This window comes from Argentina anserina, chromosome 2 (assembly GCF_933775445.1).
Source record: "Argentina anserina chromosome 2, drPotAnse1.1, whole genome shotgun sequence".
NCBI classification, from domain to species: Eukaryota; Viridiplantae; Streptophyta; class Magnoliopsida; order Rosales; family Rosaceae; genus Argentina; species Argentina anserina.
In genome coordinates, this window is record NC_065873.1 from 11,347,681 (window position 1) to 11,366,971 (window position 19,291).

The following is a 19,291-nucleotide window of genomic DNA, read 5'->3' on the forward strand; positions in this document are numbered from 1 at the left end:
GGATGAGAGGCGGAGGTGCATGGAGATTTAAGGAGGGGGGAGGTGGTGTTGGATAATGGCAACTGGCAAGGGCTGGCGGCCTTATCCGTTTAGGAGTTAAGCATCACAGTCAGAAACTCATGCCAAGTGTAGAAAACGCCATTACTACTCTGTTACCTTCTCTCGGAAATCCAGAGTTCCAGACGTGGTACCTTCATTTCTGGTCATATAGTCTTCATTTCTATAGAGTTTCACCTGTAATTTCTAACTAGCTAGTAATAAATGGAAAATTCTAATATATATACATCAATGTATGCTATACATTCTACATTCGACGGTCGATATTATTTTATGAGTAGGGTCAGAAAAATAATATCCGTTGTCAATCGTTGGATGTGAGATGTATAACATACATTGATATATACTAGATTAACCCGTAAAAAATCCATATAATTGAAAAAAAAGGAAGGTAATCTAGTTACACAACATGTTAATTATACCATTTCTGTTTGATGACTATATAAACTCCTAGTCTCTATATAATTATAGAATTTCCCCATTATCGGGGATCGAAGAGTACGTACGAGTAATTTTATATATTATACGTGACTTGGAACGACCAAAACTAGTTTTGACTATACCTCGGTGTTTCGAACCCCCAAAATCTGCAGCAAATCAAGAGACAACACAGATTTCCTCATTCATTGTTGACATTAGAGCAAGGAGTGACCACTTGCTGTTGCCCTTATCAACTCATGAGTGTAGTTGGATAAACGGTACTCTATATATATTATAATTTCCCATGTCTATAACAATACTCAGACAACCATATGACGGTTTAGTTATATAAGAATGCGAACAACACTTAACGGCTTCTTTTTCCTTGATGAGGGGAACACACAACGGTTTAGTCATATACATATGCTGATATGCATACAAAGTCTATATATGACCATGTGGCCGGTCTCTAAGTTTGACTCGAGGACAACCCAGTATATATGCATTCACTCCTGCATGTATATAGGAATTAGGAATTAAATATATATGAGAGACACTGTATGTTATACAAAGAGTTTGCAGTGTAATATATTGTCAGTATGTTCATATATACATACTAACACACTAAACTTGGAGCCTGCACATTGTGTCAACTCCATATCAATGACATCCAAGGACTTCACCTAGGTGACGGTATAGGAGTCTATTCGCCTAGCCAAAAAATTTTCAATGGTTAAGTTTATCTTTTGCCAGGAAGTCTAGCTCGATCTGCTACTTTTACTCAGCCTATGGTGACAGTATTTCTTAAATATGAATTCGGATTGCATGATCGAGAATTTAAGATCGGTAAGTAACAGGTAACAATATGACTGATTAGTAAGAATGAATTTGGACACAAAGCTGGAAACAAAACTTGTATACCATAACACTTGAAGATTTGAAATAATGTAGCGAACTAGCAGTTTTACTTGGTTGTGTCAATGGAAATAGGAAGAAACCAATCCAGAGAGTGGCTTCTATTTCAGCGTTAATTTGAGCAATGATGAGCTGCAAGAGCATCATATCTAGAGGTAAGTTGTTTACGAAGTGCTGGCAAGCAGGCATTCTGCTAATAGCAAATAAACATTTCAGGTTTCTCTAGTCCCCGCCACTGCGTATCTACTTTATATTCAAAGTAAAGCAATGACAAAACAAAAGACCTTAATCTTTGATTGTAGTATGGAGATCTCAAAACTCTATACCATTGGAAAAAAAAACAAAAACAAAAATCAGCTCTAGGTTTTATAGTATTAATCTAAAGGAGAACTGCAATGCAAAAATAAATTCAAATTATTTATGTAATTTCAGGTTCCATACAAATGATACCAATTGAACATCATAATTACATTGTTTAAACAAATAGAATGGCATCACTAGAAGTAGTTATGTATTACAAATCAACATCGACTACAATTAAGAAAGAATTGATCACGTCTATCATTCACATATTATAGTCCAGACTCCAGAAAGACTACGACAATGTATTAGCATTTGGACTGTTGGCCTTGCTTATAGATCAATAAATTGTCCTCTCGTTTGGGGAGCAGAAGGGGATTGAATCGGAATCTGATTCGATTATTTCCCACTCTCACTTGGTTGACCAGATGATGAAGCCATACAACCAGCTCAAGAATGTAAGACTCCGTTTTACTTTTATCGGCATGGTGTAGTGTCTCAATCATCAGCAAATCAGTCTGAACAGTAGGTTTCCGGTTCATCTTACACCTAAAAAGAATTCAGATATCTTAGAACTATCCATATATGACTGAATGATACATAAATAAGGAAAAGGCATCTGCAAGTCAGAACTCACCCAGTGTTTGCCCATTCTCCAACCCAACCAAAGCCATGATGAGCTCTAAATGAACACAGCAAAAAGCACCACTCATTACTCATTATATATATATATATATATATATTTATATAGACCTAAAAACTTTGAACGATTTTGAATCATAATTTATATAGAGAGCACAACTTATATTTTATCTACGTTTATAATAACTGGAAATAACTTGAGAGAAACAAATTGCACAATTCCTCTTTCATTTCCATAGCAGCGTTTGCAAAGTACTAGAGGTGAAAAAGCTAACCCAGAACACAAAACAAAACAGACATAAAGTTGATAATTAATCAAATAAAATGGAGCCTTACTTTGTTGTATTAGCAGCAACCGGAACAAGCCACTGCAAAGTTTTTTCCATTTCATCTTTGATTTGATTCATGTGAGGGACTGTGTGCTGTGGGAATAACATTTGAAGAGGATAGATGTAAATCGGTACATGGATGAGGAAACAATTTACAGTCAATCGTGAAATGGATAAAATCATGCTCAAAGTAATATAACTTGATTTGTTAATATTTCCATGAATTAAATAGACTATAGAATACCTCTTCCTTAACCTGAGCCGACTGTAGTTTTGAGCGCAGAGCAGACTTTATAACAGGTGGCAGCCCTTGATATAATGTATCTCGTGTTTTTGGAGGCACAGAACATGATTGAGACACCTGGTTACATTCGAATGTTAAATCATACGAATGTTTCCAAAATATTAATCATCAGATAGTTATATTGCTGAGGAATGGTTACTGAACTTGTAAACGAAAAAAAATAAACTTTCATTATAATCCAGAAAATTACTATAATCGTGTGTTTGAAACCTTGAATCTTGAACTATGTGTTCCGAAAAATGAAGTGGATGCAATGCAATGCACGCTCACTCTCATAGGTTGGTTGTACCAATCTTGCTTTTAGTTAATATAATGATATTATCACCTTCTCCCTCTTTATTAGCTGAGGACTACAATAATACGTTTAGCATGATAACATGTGCATAAAGCCATAAACAAGGAGAAGAAAAGAAGGAACAAATAAGTTTAGTGATACATGCCTTTTCCCAAATTTCCACTTTAAAAAAAAACTTTGCAGTGCTTAAGGGGAAATACTACTCACGTACAAGAGTATCAATCTGTGTGATAATATTTGCGTAATGCAAGGCAAGACCAGCAGGCCCCAGCCTTTTGTGATCGTTATTAGAAACTGTCACAATTTTATAAGAATCTGCAACAACAAAGAAAGAGTTATATAAATCTGATAATAACATTCAAGAATTGATCACAATGATTTTAACTTTTGGAAATAAGTAAAAGCAAGATCAAGTATTGCAAGAAAAATGATAAAATAGCCAGTAGTAGTTGGAGTTTATATGAAACAGATTTTTTTTTTTGGTTAATATATGAAACAGATGTTAGCTAGCTCTTAGTATGGATTATTAATTGAGGGAGTAACAGCATCCTCCTATAAAAAAATTCTGGTGGAATAGTGAAGCTTCAGTTTTAGGTCCTCTAGAAACCAACATAGAGTTTAAAGATGCTTCTCACTTTTTACAAGTGAACAAGGTCAACATGATTATTTGCAATCCAAGTCATACGGAAATTTATCTGGAAGATAAAAGCTAAAATAGAATGCCAAAGGCACATCATATTTTTATCTACACCCTTTCCTAGACCCAAGGAGCAGATGGATCGACGCAAGCATCTTAGAAGATATCTGTCACAAATTTTGTCCAAAAATTTGAAGCATACCAGCAACGCCAAATGCCTCATGGATCTCCAAATTTAAGTAATGCACAGTGTCCACAAGGTTTTCCATGACCTGAAAATAGGAGATATAAGAGTGCTATGAGAACTTGATTAAACAAAATTTTGACACAGATTTTTTTTCTCAGCATACCCACCCAAATTTTAACTCTATGACAAAGGGGTGTGTCACTGCTGGAAATCCCCACACATTGTAACTAATGTATTCCACCAAAAATGAAAGAAATAACCTTCGGCATCACAATATATATTTCTTCATCAGTCCTTTTTAATAAATTTCAAGAGGGTGTGAACTATTTTCCTAATATTTCATACCAGATGGGAAGGTGAAGTAATTTTTTTACTATAAAAAGGTATAACAGTTTTATCACGTGTAGTTTATTTAGATTGGAATTGCCAACAGCTCTGTGAGGCCGACCCCATGGTAAATAACTAAATATCTCATATGAAACAAAATATTTACCTTCCAAATAATAGTAAGCACTAGAGTCAATTTAAAAGAAATGTATCATAACCTAGATGAGATAAATAAATAAAAGGAAAAAATAGGCTTAATACCTCTTCCAGAATGCTAGACCAGAGTGATTTTTTCTTCAAACTTCTCACATACTTCCTTTGACTCTTCAACTCAGCTCTTAAAATTGGAAGGTTCTCGTCTGTGTAAATATACAGATACGACCAGAAAAACTTACTTGATAGTTATAGTTTTATGGCATGGAGAAAAATATATAAGAGTAACAATATCTCATCAATACAAAAATCAGGCCAATGATACAAATTAAATAAAGCAAGTCAAGGTCAACATAAAATGATCAACATAAAATACAAGTAACCTTTTTCGGTGGTATTGGAGTCATCCTCTCCTTCACGTTTACGCCTATAATCTTCTTCAACTCTGTCCAACACTTGCAATTCATGATATAATTCCTGTAACAGGAAGGAAAAACATTTCCTTTAGTAAATTAAGCTCCAAGAAATATTAATGGTCAAGCAGTAACTTTCCCGTAAGAAATCTTTTACCAATGCACTACTTGTTTATCTGTTCGAAAAAAGAAAACAAATTTACGAAACAGCAAGGATTGCATACATCACAGACAACATTGAGCAATCAAACTGGTGATGTACTCTCAAACAATCATATTTGTAATTTTTTCCTGCTAGTATTAAATATACAAGCCTTTTCCAGCACAGTCAGTCACTAAACCGACATACTGACCATGAAATTGCAGTCCAATCCTAAGTACAATAGCCCTCCTTATTTGGTGACAAAGGTGCATATCAATATATGCTGTTTCTCCTTTTAGGTCAAGAAGGCAAGATAGCCGAGCAACAAACAATGGACTTCAGTTCAGATGGTTCAAGTACTAGGTCCATGAAATCATCAGCTTTATTCACACCAAAAGATCCTCCGAAGAGATGAAATTCACTATCGTATTCCTTTGAATTAACTGGAGAATACGATCTATAAAACTTCAACAGGTATAACTTAAAAATTTGATTATCTTTTTTGATTTATCTTTGGCAAAATTTACCATTTGCAAAGAGGCTCTTTATTGCTTACAATATCTTCTAAAAATATTGCAGTCTCTCTCTCTCTCTCTCTCTCTCTCTCTCTCTCTCAATGAGGAATCTGTACTCGATTGATGCTTAGTACATCTGCAGTAAATCCTTTCTGCAGCATTATGATGCAGCTCAATAATGATAAAATTCACTACTATAATAGCAAACTTCTTACCAACCTTTAACAAAGATAAATTTGACGGACTATAATTGCTCATCTGAGTTATACTAGTTAACTTTCATTGACTTTTAATAAACGCACAAAAATTTTATTAGCATCTATGGATTACCAATGAATTACATGCAGCTTCTTCCCCTGTTATATATTTAGACACCATAATTCACAAAGAAATAGCATAGAATGAGCGATGCATGATAAATATAGAACTCAAGGTACAATAAACCCAATGACAATCATATACTAATTTGATTTTACCAGACCGAATATATTACCACAAAAAGAAGTAAATAAAATATATAAAAATTCCAAAATCTCTAGACTAACATGGTTCATATTTTTACATGAACTCTAAGACAGATCAATAATGGATGCAACTCACTGAGAGTCTGAGACGAGCATTCTAATTCATGCATTAACTTACAGATGTATGCTGAACTAAGATCATCAATTGCTGCATCACCAGTTCTGCGTCCTTCTTCAATTGCCTCTGAGGTGTCAGTTCTGTACCCACCCTAATATAGCACAGGTGACCATCAGAATCTGGCATGGGTTCAGTTGAGAATATACAATGAAAACAATACGTAAGGATTACTTCTTGAAGTAGCGATCCAAATTGTTCCATTGAGGATCTTTACTAAGATTTCCAAAACGCACAACTTCTCCCGAAAAGACAGTGAATTCATCTCTGCCACGATTTGATAATAAAACCATAAATCAACTTTCATACATTACATTTCAAAGATTCATGTTTATAACAAAGACATCTTTTCTGATCATTCAGAAAAGTATAAACGGAAAGGTTTCACTGCCAACCTCTTGTCAGCTGCAGCAGTTCTCAGGAGTTCATCCATATCTCTCGATATTAAATTCTGTACCCCTTCGGATGGAAGCACAACCTCTTTCAAATGTTTAATGTTATCCTTTGAAAGGGATTGCATTAGATTTGCACCCTTCACAATTGTGTTTGCGACTTCAAAAGCCAAAATTGAAATTTTATTGCCTTTTGTTGTCACCCCCGAGGTAAAACCAATATTAGTGTTCAAATTGCTACTCATGCTACTGCCAAGGTTGTCCAAAACTTCCACAGCCTTTCCAAGTCGTGCACTACCAGCCCTGCTCAGACGGGAGCTCACTTCTGATACCTGTCATCAAGCATAACAAAACAAACAAATAACTAAATGAGAAAACATAAAAAGAAACATAGAATTTGTTATAATATGTATTTAGAAACATATATAGCAGTATTATTTACTTCCCTCCTGCTTTGATTTCTACTTCAAATACTGACCCACTAAAATTTCATACTTAGACAAGAGCCCCAAATACACAAACTAATGTTCCGATATATGTATTACAGGAGAAAACTAAAACACCAAACTAATAACTTGAAAATTTACATTATCATAATTAGACTGAATATGAACTGGTGATACAGCATAACTAGATAGATGCATCTTAGTCTCCTCGCATATGGATTTCCCAAAATTCTCAGCAATTCATCTCATATGTACAGACAGAATTCTATGTTTGGGATCCCCAACCATCCAAATAGCGGCAGGCCCAAGTAGTCCCTATTCTTATTAACCTATTTCTCTATCAAGGGTGTATAATCATAAATAACTCAGATTTTATGATGCCTTCTAGTATAACCTTTCACAATATAAAGTCTACCACAAGCGGTATGCTCATTCTAACAGCTCCACTATTAAAAGTACCAATTGCATCAGAACTCACACCCCGAACAACTGAGTTTGCAACTTCAAACTGAAATTGTATTTCCTACTATTTGCACCTCAGAATTCAAAGCTGGGTCCCAATTAGTGATGCTACTACCAAACCTGTCCAAAATTTCTTTGCCTTTACAAACCCAGTCAAGCTAGCTTACTCAAAAGCTACAGAGCCTACTGCTGATATAATGTTGCTTGCTAACTACAGGTGGAGTGTGCAATACTCTTATGAAAGCTGAAGGCAGTATCCAGTACTTAATAATGGAAACCTAGAATGGCAAATAGATGCAAAATTTACAGTTTCAGATTGGTGTATGATACATCGCACTCCAGTTTGTTACTCTAATACATATTACTGTTTGTGGAAAAACAAGTTTGTTGATTGTTTGAATGATACAGGAAACAACAGAAAAGTGCAAACACCAGATGGCTAAAACTAATAGAAATGGGCCGATGATACATGCTTTCTTCAGCACTCGAGTGTTGTGGTCTGTTAATTCTCTAGAAACAGAAGATCATAGAGCTGGCATAAGACTATAGGACAACTAACTTCTTCGAATTACATTTACAAAGTGTTGAAGGGATTTCTGTAGCAAACTGATAAAGAGCTTCGATCTGAACAATGTGTACTTCATTTTCCATCATCAATTTTGAATAACCAAGTAACGCAGTGGCAAATGGAAAGACCTTAATCTCTAGTTGGATTAGTATGCAGATCATAAAGTTCTCTCCTATCGGAAAGGATCCAAACAAGCCGGATTACTCCATTCAGGAAGCTCATTAGCCCCAGGTTTCATAGTATTTAAATTAAAGGACAAATATACCGCAGAAATAAATTCAAATTCAGGGTATATATATAAGGATTGACAAATGACACCATAAACCATCACGATTCCATACTTAAGACAATCGGGGTGACATCAGTATCACTAGTCAAGAAATCTGTATGATAAGTGAATATTTACTACTCTTCAAAAAAAATGAATATATACTACATGTATCACATAAACGCTTCACATATTTGTATTCAAAAAAGATAAAAAATTCTCCATAATTCTCCATCATACGTCTTACCATATTATCATGTAAAAAATTAATTCCAGAGTAGCAAGGTCATTCAGAATGTATGAAATTTGTAGATATTACCTTAGCAACAGCCGCTTGCTTAGAGAAGCAAGCAGTCCCATCATTTATATCAACTGGATGTGCATTCCCATTTGTTAATGGAAACCAATTGGGATTATGATCACCAACAGCCACACATGGAGTTGTAATACCATTTGTTGTTGGGGGCAGTTCAGCACTCGCATTACTAGTATGACGATAATTTATAACTACAGTTATATCTTCTACTGGAGGCCTCCTGAATACCTTGTTGAAAAGTCCCATTATGATAATCACCCAAAAAATGTACTTGATTCGTTATTTACAAGCTTCATACCTGAAATGTTTCCAACAATTGAAACCCAAAACAGTGGCAGTGTTAGAATCCACCCAAAAGCTTCGAATTCAAAGGATTGTAAAGCAGTAAACCCATAACATAGAAACTCTATTTGATTTAGCAACCGAAACCATGAATGAATCAGATACAACACTCAAATTCAAAGTAAAGTGACATAAACATAAACTCAAGTACTCAACACAAACCCGAATGCAACAACAGAAATACGAAAAAGTTAAAATCGAGAGAGAGAGAGAGAGAGAGAGAGAGGCTAACAGGGTAAAAGACAGACAGCTCAAGAAACCCACGTACTAAAAGACATTGATTGCAGCTCTTGTAGTGGGAAATCTCAAGATCCCCAAACCCAGATTATATATAGAAACTATGGGATAGGCAAAAGTGCAAAACAGACACGAGCAGAAAAGAAGCAACCAAGGAAATTTCCACAAGGAAGGGTTGAGATATGAGCCTTAAGAGAGAAGCTTACGTATATAGCGATTGGGAAGATGAAGGAGACCAAGAAGACCTTGATATTTAAATTAGATGGCACGTTTGGCGCGTTTACTTTTATTTTCTTCCCTTCTTCCTCTTTATTTCACTTACTAGTTCGAATCTTGTTACTTCCAAATAATCATCGGTTTTGGTCAACACAATGTCAATGAGAAGAGCACACGTGTCAGCCGCGAGCGAATGAGTAAATCTACCATATTTGAACCAGTCATTACACTACTGTACATGAGTAAGTCTAGTGGTTTACTCTTTTGTACATTTCCTTGGAGTACAATAGGAAATTGCAATATGCCCATCAGCTTTGAACTTTCAATGGAGTACAATGGTATAAAATCTAGAAAAAGGGAGATTTTGAACTTTCAATTACGTATTATTGGGCTTAATCTTATTATTTGTGTTCTAGTGTCTTGTTAGGTTTTTGTCGAAATCTCTATAAAAGTCTACAAAGGACATATCGTTGTATTTACTCTCTCTCTCTCCTTTTTTTGTTTTGTACGGGAGAAGACGACATAATTCATCCAAAGAAACTCAGGATTGGAAACATGAGAATAAAACAAACTTAGCTAACTTGTGAGCAAAAACATTAGCTTCTCTAAAAACATGGGAAAAACCAGATCCGTGTAACGATTGAGAAATATTATCTATAATACGACCCAAAATAGACATATCAGAATGATCACTAGACATAGCCTGCACTAACTGGAGACAATCAGACTCAAAACATACCGGAGCAGGAGAGCACTCCTCTACTAGCGTACACACTGCACAGGCAGCCTCCGCCTCAATCACCATATGATAAAAAATGTCCTGTAAAACCTGACAGAAACCAGCAACCACCACTCCACTGGAGTTACGCACAACAACACCCGCTCCTCCAAACTTCAAAGTAGAATCAATAGCCTCGTCAATGGTAACCTTCAACCAACCCGAGGGAGGAGGAACCCAAGGAGAGACAACACGTCGCTGTTTAGGACTAGGAGTCCTCTGCACAGCCATAAAGGAATGAAAGTACGCCATTGATCGGCAAAAAACCTAATTCACCGAAGAAGCCTTGTTGCTCCATATGCGTAGGTTCTGTTCTTTCAACACACTCCAAAGAAGCATCAAGAAAAGAGCAAAGTCCTTACCATAAAGGATCTCATGAGCTGCTACAACCCAATCTAAACCGAAGCAGATCCCTCAAAAAGTAACAATCCCGCAAGATACGAGCTGGGTTTCCCTCCTCCGCATTACAGAAGAAGCAATCATTCAGTATCAGAACTCGTTTATTCCGGAGTTGTGAGGTTGTAGGGAGAATGGATGAACAAACTTTCCAAATATGTACTTTCACCTTCCCTGGGACCAAAGAAGACCACACATGACGCAAACTACTAACAGCATTATTACCAACCCCCGTAGCCGACCCAAACCCGAAACCAAATCTGAATGCAAGTACTTATCATGTTTGGCATCGATGCGAACACCCAGAAATTCATCTTAAGGGACCCTCTTGCTAAACACATGCTACTTTTGGACAAACTAATATGTTGACCCAACGCCAATTCATAATCTTTCAACACCGACTGAATATGAGTGCACTCTAGCCTCTTACCAAATAACATACTGTCATTAGCAAATAAGAGATGGTGAACAGCATCACAAATTCAGATCCCCTGGAGGTCACCATTCTCAACCTTACGGGCCAACAAAGCCAAAACACTTCAGAACATAGAAGGAACAAATATGGAGAAAACGGATCCCCTTGTCTCAAACTCCTGGAGGGAGTTACATACCCTTTCGGAACACCATTAATCAAAAAAGAATACCGAACAGTAGTCACACACTTCATAATAATACCGACCCAGGTCTCATCAAAACCCAACCGAAGCAAAACAACTTCTAGAAAATTCGACTACATACGATCACAAGGTTTACTCATATCCAACTTCAAAGAAAACAAGTAACCTTGGACCGTTGTTGCCAATACGCAGCTTCATCAACAAGGCATCCAACTGAGCCGAGAGCCGGCCAAACTCTTCCTGCTCCGGTATACTTGGATGAAGTTATTGATGTGATTAAAAAACACATGTATTATGAAAAAATATATTCTGTACATACACAAAACTAAGGAAACTATAACTCGATCATCCTTTTCCATTTCCACATCTACAGTGTTGACTAACATTGAATACATTTTTACCTCCCTAGATATTAGCATTCAAAAAGCTTGTGACTCATCACTCAGCATTTGCTTACTAACACAATATCACCCTCGCCACAACCTAAGAGCGCACCCAAGGAAAACAGTCAGATGAACACTTTTCATGTGCATTTCTCTCTGCCAAATGCTCAAATGCTTCGAATTGTGTCCAGTCGATCAATGAGATCCAATGCTTTGCTCCTGTCCATATCAAAGTCAATGACAGGTACAGAGGAGGGTCTCCTTATGGGAAAAGGATCCTTTCTGCGCTCACTTGATGGGGAGTGACTACTACTCTTACTTAACCTATGGTACTTGCTGAACCTCGTCCTTGCAGTGTCAAACTCCTGACTTTTACTAATCCCCGGTGTCAGTTTTCTCTTACTTACATATCTAAGCATTTCTTGATCTTCAACCGTTAATACGGGGGGCGGACAGTTGGCCTTATTTGTAGACAAATGAATTGTCCTCTGGTTTGGAGAGCAAATTGGAGATTTAATAGGAGATCTGATTCCGTTATTTCCGATCCTCACTTGGTTGACCAGATGATGAAGCCATACAACCAGCTCAAGAATGTAAGACTCGGCTTTATTTTTATCAGCATGGTGTAGTGTCTCAATTCTCAGCAAGTCAGTCTGACCAGCAGGTTTCCGGTTCATCTCAGACCTAAAGAATATGTTCTGTTAAAACTACCAAAATATGACAGAGCAACAAGTTAATAAAAAAGGCATCTGCAAGTCAATACTCACCCAGTGTTTGCCCATTCTCCGACCCAACCAAAGCCATGATGAGCTCTAAATGAACACAGCAAAATGCACCAACTTAATATACAGTACTAAAAATTTTGAACAGATTTGAATCATAACTGATATAAGGGTACGGTAAATTTTTTTTTCGTTCAATGTTAATATTAGTTGGGAAAGAATCTGAGAAACTACTTATACAGTTCCTCTTTAAATCAACCACAGATTTGTAAGTACTAGGTGTGAAAAGAAAAAAAAAACAAAAAAAAACGAAAGTACATAATATGGAGCTTTACTTTGTTGTGTTGGCGGCAATTGGAACAAGCCACTGCAGCGTCTTCTCCATTTCAGCTTTAATTTGAGGGATTGTATACTGTAAGTGTAGCATTTGAAGAGAATAGTCAAAACCCAGTACGTGAGGAAACAATTGACAGTTAACTGTGAATTGGAGAAATAACATGATAAGAAATATATAGCTTTGTTTTGTTAAAATGTCCATGAATAAAATAGACTACAGATACCTCTTCCTTAACCTGAAATGACTGTAGTTTTGAGCGCAGAGCAGACTTTATACCAGGTGGCAGCCCTTGATATAACGTATCTCGTGTGTTTGGAGGCACAGAACTTGACCGAGACACCTGGTTAAATTTCAAAGTTAAATCAGAGCAATTGTCATTGAACCTTGTGAAAAAAAATTAAAACAAGAAAACTTTCATCATAATCCAGAATTTTACTTTAACTGTGTATCAAGTATCAACTGAGAGGAAAGGCACTCACAGAGTATCATTGACCAAAAAGAAAACTCACCAGAGTATCAATTTGTGTAATAATATTTGCATAATGCAAGGCAAGACCTGCAGACCCCAACCTTTTGTGATGGTTGTGAGAACCTTTTACAGGTTTATCAGTATCTGCAACACCAAGGAAAGAGATACATCAGATTATAGGCACTCAATAACTGACCACGATGAATAATTTTTGCAATAATTACATCCAAGATTAAAAATCGCAATAAGTATTGATATTATAGGCAGTAGCTGGAGATTATATGGAGGGATTATAGCTCTTTGATTTGAAAGAGTAACTGCATAACCTGGTAAACTTCTGGTGGATGTTAATGTAGCATCAGTTTCAGGTCCTTTAGAATCCACAAAAAGTCTAGAGAACGAAGCTGTATTCCAGTATTTCAATTACATATTGCCAACATAGAGATGCTTCTCACTTTTTCCAAGTAAACAAGGTCAACATGATTGTTTGCAATCCAAGTCATATGGAAATTTGATTTAGAAGGTCAAAACTAAACTAAAATGATTGTTTGCAAAACAAGTCATACGGAAAATTATTTGGAAGGTCATAACTAAATTAAAATGCCAAATTCACATCATATTTTTATTTACACCCTTTCCTACCTTCAAGGAGAATACAATAGAAAGCATCCTAGAAGACAGCTATTAGAAATTTTATCCAAATTTTGGAAGCATACCAGCAATGCCAAATGCTTCATGGATCTCCAAATGTAAGTAATGCACAATGTCCACAAGCTTCTCCATGACCTGAAAATAGGAGATATAATATTGGCTGTGAGAACTCAACTAAAAAAAAAAAAACTTTAAACAAGCCTTTTACACGACAAATCTTAGGATACCCAAACTACCTGCAAACCCGGTAATGTATTTCTCCGTGACTGAAACAATAAATTATTTAAAGAGCCCAGCTGGGGGAAATGATTATTTTAAATGAACTGCAGCATCTATTCATCTTTCTTCAACAGTCCATTACAGTAATTTTCAAAAGGGTATTTCCTGTTTTTCTAATTAATTTTTGTTAAAGCATGGGTAGGTGAAGTAAGTTTCTGACTGTAAAAAAAAAGCTCCCACTGTGTTATCGCGTGACTATAGTTCAAATGGATTGGAATTGACAACTGCTCTGAGAGGTCAACCTATGGTAAATATCTGATATGATACAAAATTAGGCCTTCATAGTAAGTATCTTAATCTAGATGAGATAAAACAAAAAAAGAAAAAATTCTTAATACCTCTTCCAGAATTCTAGACCAGAGTGATTTTTTCTTCAAACTTCTGACATGCTTCCTTTGAGTCTTCAACTCAGCTCTTAAAAGTGCAAGGCTGTCGCCTGTGTCAAAATTTAGACAAGACCAGAAAAAGTTACTTGATAGTTATAGTTTCAGGGTATGCAAAAAAGGATGTAGGATGTTAAAATGTCAATTAAACAACATCAGGATTAAAGATGCATGGACGTAAATTACACCACAGGTCAATGTTGAGTGCCCCTCCAGTAAAAATAACTAAAGGAACTCAAATAAAGCCTTGCAGAAGATAGTCAAATCACTAATTGCTTGTATCAACAGAGAAGATAACATTGATTTTTATACTAAAAATTTTCAGAACTTGCAGTAAATTTGACTTTGCACAGCCAAAACACTAACCATTTGGGCGATTTTAGGGGATAATGATACCCAGGCATACCAAATGCCTCCATACACAAACACACATACACACCAGATAGATGCATTTGTACCCAAAACATAAATGAAAGAACGGACCCAAGGGAATGTGGATACGAGTAACCTTTTTGGGCGGTATTGGAGTTGTCCTCCTCTTGAAGTTTACGCCGATAATCTTGTTCAAATCTGTCCAATGCGTGTAACTCATGATATAATTCCTGTAACAAGAAAAAGATACATTTCCTTTAGTAAAGCTTAAAGGGATATTATAGGTCAAGCAGTAGCATTCAGGTTGGAAATATTATTAGAGAGTGAAATTAGTTTCTGTTTGAAAACAGAAGAAAGGAACTGCAAAATAGGCAGGGATTGCATAATCACACAAAACACGGAGCAATCAAAATAGTGGTCCATAAAGTGCAATGCTATATCCCCAACTACAGTATCCACTCTTATTTGTGCTCCCTTTCCTGCTATAAAGCCATCCAACTACAAGCTGTTTCCAGCACACACAATCACTACACCTAGAAATATATTTCAAGTATTATAGACTTCCTTATTTGGAGACATGAAAACTGCAATCCATGTCTGCTGTTTTAATATTGCTGGCCCTCAAATATCATCAGATACCCAACTTTTATGATGTCTGGACTTTTAGGTCAAGAAGACAAGATGGCCGAGCAACAGCACAACAGGTTTTGTTTCAGAAGGTACAAGTACTAGTTTCATGAGTTCAACAGTTTTATTCTCACCATAATGTCCACTAAAAAGCTGAAATTCATGAAACATACAATAATTCAACATTCTATTTAATTATCTGGAGAATACAATCTTCAACAAGCAAAAATTTTAACTATATTTTATCTTTGGTGCATTTTACCATTTGCAAAGAGCCTCACTCTATTGCTTATAGTTTCTTCTAAATAGAGTACAGGGTGCATCACCCTCTCTTCTCCCTCTAAAGATAGTACTGAGTGCATCTCCTTAAAAAACGATTTTGTCTCCAAGCTGAAACACATCAGTCCCTCTGCACTTATATTTCTTAACAAGGGACATAAGTTGATCTCGGAATGAGAAATACAGCAGCTAGAGGTGAAGAAGAAAATTGAAGTTTATCATAATTTTTTAGAGTGTGGAAACAGAAGAACTACCCTCTCTCTATAATCAAAATCTACAAGTACTGACTATTTGAGTTTGCATTTGATTTATATTTAGTCAATGAAGAATGTCCGCTAAAACAATACTTATGCATCTGAAACCTGCAAGAATGAAGAGCACTGAATCTTCTGAGATAATATGTGTGTATTTAACTATGCAGCATTCATATGTGGCTCAACAATGATATAATTTACTACTGTAACAATAAACTTCATACCACCTTTATCAAAGATCAATTTAATTTGGATTACAATTGCTTATCTGAGGGAAACTAGTTAATTTTTATTGACTTCTTATAAAGACTACAAAATTCATCTGCATCTATGGATTACCAATCGGCTTCTTATATTGTTATACATTCACTCATTCAGACAATCATATGAAACTATGACAATCAAATAGCCCAATTTGTGTTTCCCAGATGAAAAAATATATATAATAAGCCAACAAAAATAAATATATATTAGAAACGTAAAATCACAAGAATAACCCGGTGCATGTTGTTACATGAAATCCAAGACAACTAATGAACTAAACTGACTGAGACAAGCATTCCCTGTACATGCATTAACTTACAGCTGTATACTGAACTAAGGCCATCAATTGTTGCATCACTATTTCTGCATCCTCTTTCAACTGCCTCTGAGGTGTAAGTTCTGTACCCAACCTAATACGAGCAAGTGACCATCAGAATCTGATATAGGTAAAATTGAGTATACACTATGAAAACCAACAAGACATGTTAGGATTACTTCTCAAAGTAGCGATCTAAATTGTGCCACTGAGGATCTTTACAACGATTTCCGAATCGCACAACTTCTCCCGAAAAGACACTAAGTTCTTGTCTGCCAGAATTTGACAACATAACCATATATTATTCACCAACCTTCATATATTTATTATCTAAAGATTCATGGTAAGAACAAACACATCTATACTGATCATCCAGAAAAGTATAGATGAATTTCTTAGGCCCTTTTGGGTCACCATTTATTTAAAAACAAAACAAAACAAAACAAAAAACAAAGAAAGGAAAAAAAGGATAGACTGAAACTTGAAAGGTATTACAGCTGACCTCTTGTCAGCTGCAGCAGTTCTCAAGAGTTCATTCATATCTCTCGATATCAAATTCTGTACGCCTTCAGATGGAAGCACAACCTCTTTTAAATGTTTGATGTTATCCTTCGAAAGGGACTGCATTAAATTTGAACCCTTCACAATTGTGTTTGCAACTTCAAAAGCCAAAATTGAGATTTTGTCCCCTTTTGTTGTTACCCCAGAGGTAAAGCCACTACTAGGGTTCAAATTTGTCATGCTACTGCCAAGGGTGTCCAAAACTTCCACGGCCTTCCCAAGTCCCGCAGTACCTGCTCTGCCCAGGCGGTGGCTCACTTCTGATACCTATATCAAGCATAACAAAACAGACAAAAAATTATGAGTAAACACATATAAAGAACAAATATGTTACCATAGCTAGATACCTGCATCTTAGTCCCATATATGGTTTTCACAACTTAAGTTGTCAGCAAGCTGTCTCATATGTACAGACAGAATTCCGTTTTTGGGATCCCTAGCCGTCCAAATAGTGGCAGACTAACTATGACTTATTTTTCGTGACCAGTTTCTCTCTTTAGAGTGTAGAATCCATTCAGAACTTAGATTTTATGTTGCAGTCTGGTTGTGTGCGGATAGAACCAGATGATACCTTCTAGTCTAACCTTTCACAATATGAAGTACCTGAAGCGCTATGCTTATTATACTGGCTCCACAAATTAAGAGTACCAGTTCTATTTGTGGTTTGAATTGCTATAGAAAAGAAAATGCAGCATCCAACAGCCATTCATACTGTCATTTAAAAGTAGCTATTTCAAAACAAACATTGGTAAGAAGGATTAACATGACAGCATTAGAATTACCTTAGACTTGGTGGCTCTACTCTTCTGCGATAAGGCTCTAGACAAATGAGGAATCCCATCATTAACATCATCCGTGATCATTCCATAAGGCACCATAATATTGGTCTCCGGCGCCATGTAAGGGTCTCTTAATTGTTTATCCATCCCATCAGTAACCGGAGACGGCGTAGAGTTTCTGTTTGCTTTGGGGGGCACTCCTCCGGAGGCATTATTAGCATGTCCATTAACATTAGGAAGAATACCACTGGAAGCAATATTTGCAGTGACATCCTCTACAGTGGATCTCGACTTGGAGCAAAACCCACCCATTGTGATGATAACCCACCAAGTATATTTCATGCAAAAACCAAGCCAAGCCAAGCCAAGATTGTAGCCTTCTTTGAAATACACCCAAGATTGTAAAACGTGAGTGGTCAGATGAGAAACATGTTTAGGGAGCCGTAAAACATGAATGATCTACTTGAAACTCATGTATATAGAAACCCATGTTCAAACCACACAAGTCATTCCAATCAGTGTTGGATTTCCAGTCCATCAACTCAGGCCCAGACAGAGCTGCGAATCAAGAATGAAAAGGCCAAAACCCATTAATGACAAACAACAGTTAGCTGCACTAAAACTGCAATGAGGATGAAATCTGCAAAACCCATCAGGAGAGAGAGAGAGAGAGAGAGAGAGAGAGAGAGGAGACTTACAGTTGGATCTGTGGGGGAGATGGAGGAGACCACAGTAGATTCAGGTGATGGGCTATTTTCTATTAGGGGGGAGAGAGAGAGAGAGAGAGAGAGCTGAGGAAACAAAGATGGGACTGGGAGAAGCAAACGGCTGCAATTCCAAACAGGAACAGAAGAGTGGTGGGGGTAAAAAGAAATTAACTTTGAAGTGTCAACCTGTTTAGAGTGTAGAAGAAGGTGTGGCCTGGTCAGGTCAGTGGTAGCTGTCTGTGTGTGAGAGACTGAGACTCTGAGAGGGCGAAAAGAAAGAGGAGAAGGAGGAAGCGGCGGTAGTCAAAGCCACAAGTCAGTCGCCCGCTGCTGCTGGCCTCTTCTTCTTCTTCTTCTTCTTCTTCTTCTTGTTTAAATTAGTATATTAGTATTTGCTTTGGGAATTCAGCTTAAGAAAACAAAACTAGGAACAAAAACAAGTTAATATGCTGCTCTTTGCCCTAATTACTACTAACATCTTGATTAAAAACCAACCAGTTTTGTACCATTTTTCGTCCAAAACCGTGAAAATGAATACACCCCGACCTTCAACGATTAATATGTCACCTAACATTAAAGTAGTGACCCGTCCATG

General features: G+C 36.5%; 2 protein-coding genes across 10 annotated transcripts; both read right to left on the bottom strand.

Annotated features, from left to right (window-relative positions):
* Window positions 1-1,794: 1,794 nt before the first annotated feature.
* LOC126785062 (protein PSK SIMULATOR 1-like) lies at window positions 1,795-11,544 on the bottom strand. Of its 7 annotated transcripts, none has more exons than XM_050510645.1 (13): window positions 10,262-11,544; window positions 8,731-9,025; window positions 6,671-6,999; window positions 6,450-6,542; window positions 6,279-6,369; window positions 4,950-5,043; window positions 4,675-4,772; window positions 4,102-4,171; window positions 3,474-3,577; window positions 2,908-3,024; window positions 2,671-2,756; window positions 2,330-2,374; window positions 1,795-2,241 (listed from the first exon to the last, which is right to left on the bottom strand). In XM_050510645.1, the coding sequence occupies exons 2-13, from the start codon at window positions 8,971-8,973 to the stop codon at window positions 2,001-2,003; spliced, it is 1,611 nt and encodes a 536-aa protein (XP_050366602.1). In that variant the 5' UTR covers window positions 8,974-9,025; window positions 10,262-11,544; the 3' UTR covers window positions 1,795-2,000. The 7 variants fall into 7 exon arrangements, 6 of the variants coding, with proteins under 6 accessions (XP_050366602.1, XP_050366601.1, XP_050366600.1 ...); XM_050510644.1 differs by lacking the exon at window positions 10,262-11,544 and adding an exon at window positions 9,513-9,589; XM_050510643.1 differs by lacking the exon at window positions 10,262-11,544 and adding an exon at window positions 9,338-9,504.
* A 44-nt stretch (window positions 11,545-11,588) lies between these two features.
* LOC126785056 (protein PSK SIMULATOR 1) lies at window positions 11,589-18,998 on the bottom strand. Of its 3 annotated transcripts, none has more exons than XM_050510636.1 (13): window positions 18,688-18,998; window positions 17,993-18,547; window positions 17,152-17,477; window positions 16,829-16,921; window positions 16,653-16,743; window positions 15,046-15,139; window positions 14,493-14,590; window positions 13,941-14,010; window positions 13,265-13,368; window positions 12,991-13,095; window positions 12,754-12,830; window positions 12,464-12,508; window positions 11,589-12,380 (listed from the first exon to the last, which is right to left on the bottom strand). In XM_050510636.1, the coding sequence occupies exons 2-13, from the start codon at window positions 18,329-18,331 to the stop codon at window positions 11,864-11,866; spliced, it is 1,959 nt and encodes a 652-aa protein (XP_050366593.1). In that variant the 5' UTR covers window positions 18,332-18,547; window positions 18,688-18,998; the 3' UTR covers window positions 11,589-11,863. The 3 variants fall into 3 exon arrangements, with proteins under 3 accessions (XP_050366593.1, XP_050366591.1, XP_050366592.1); XM_050510634.1 differs by having other exon boundaries at window positions 12,979-13,095; window positions 18,688-18,996; XM_050510635.1 differs by having other exon boundaries at window positions 12,979-13,095; window positions 17,993-18,629; window positions 18,688-18,996.
* Window positions 18,999-19,291: the final 293 nt, after the last annotated feature.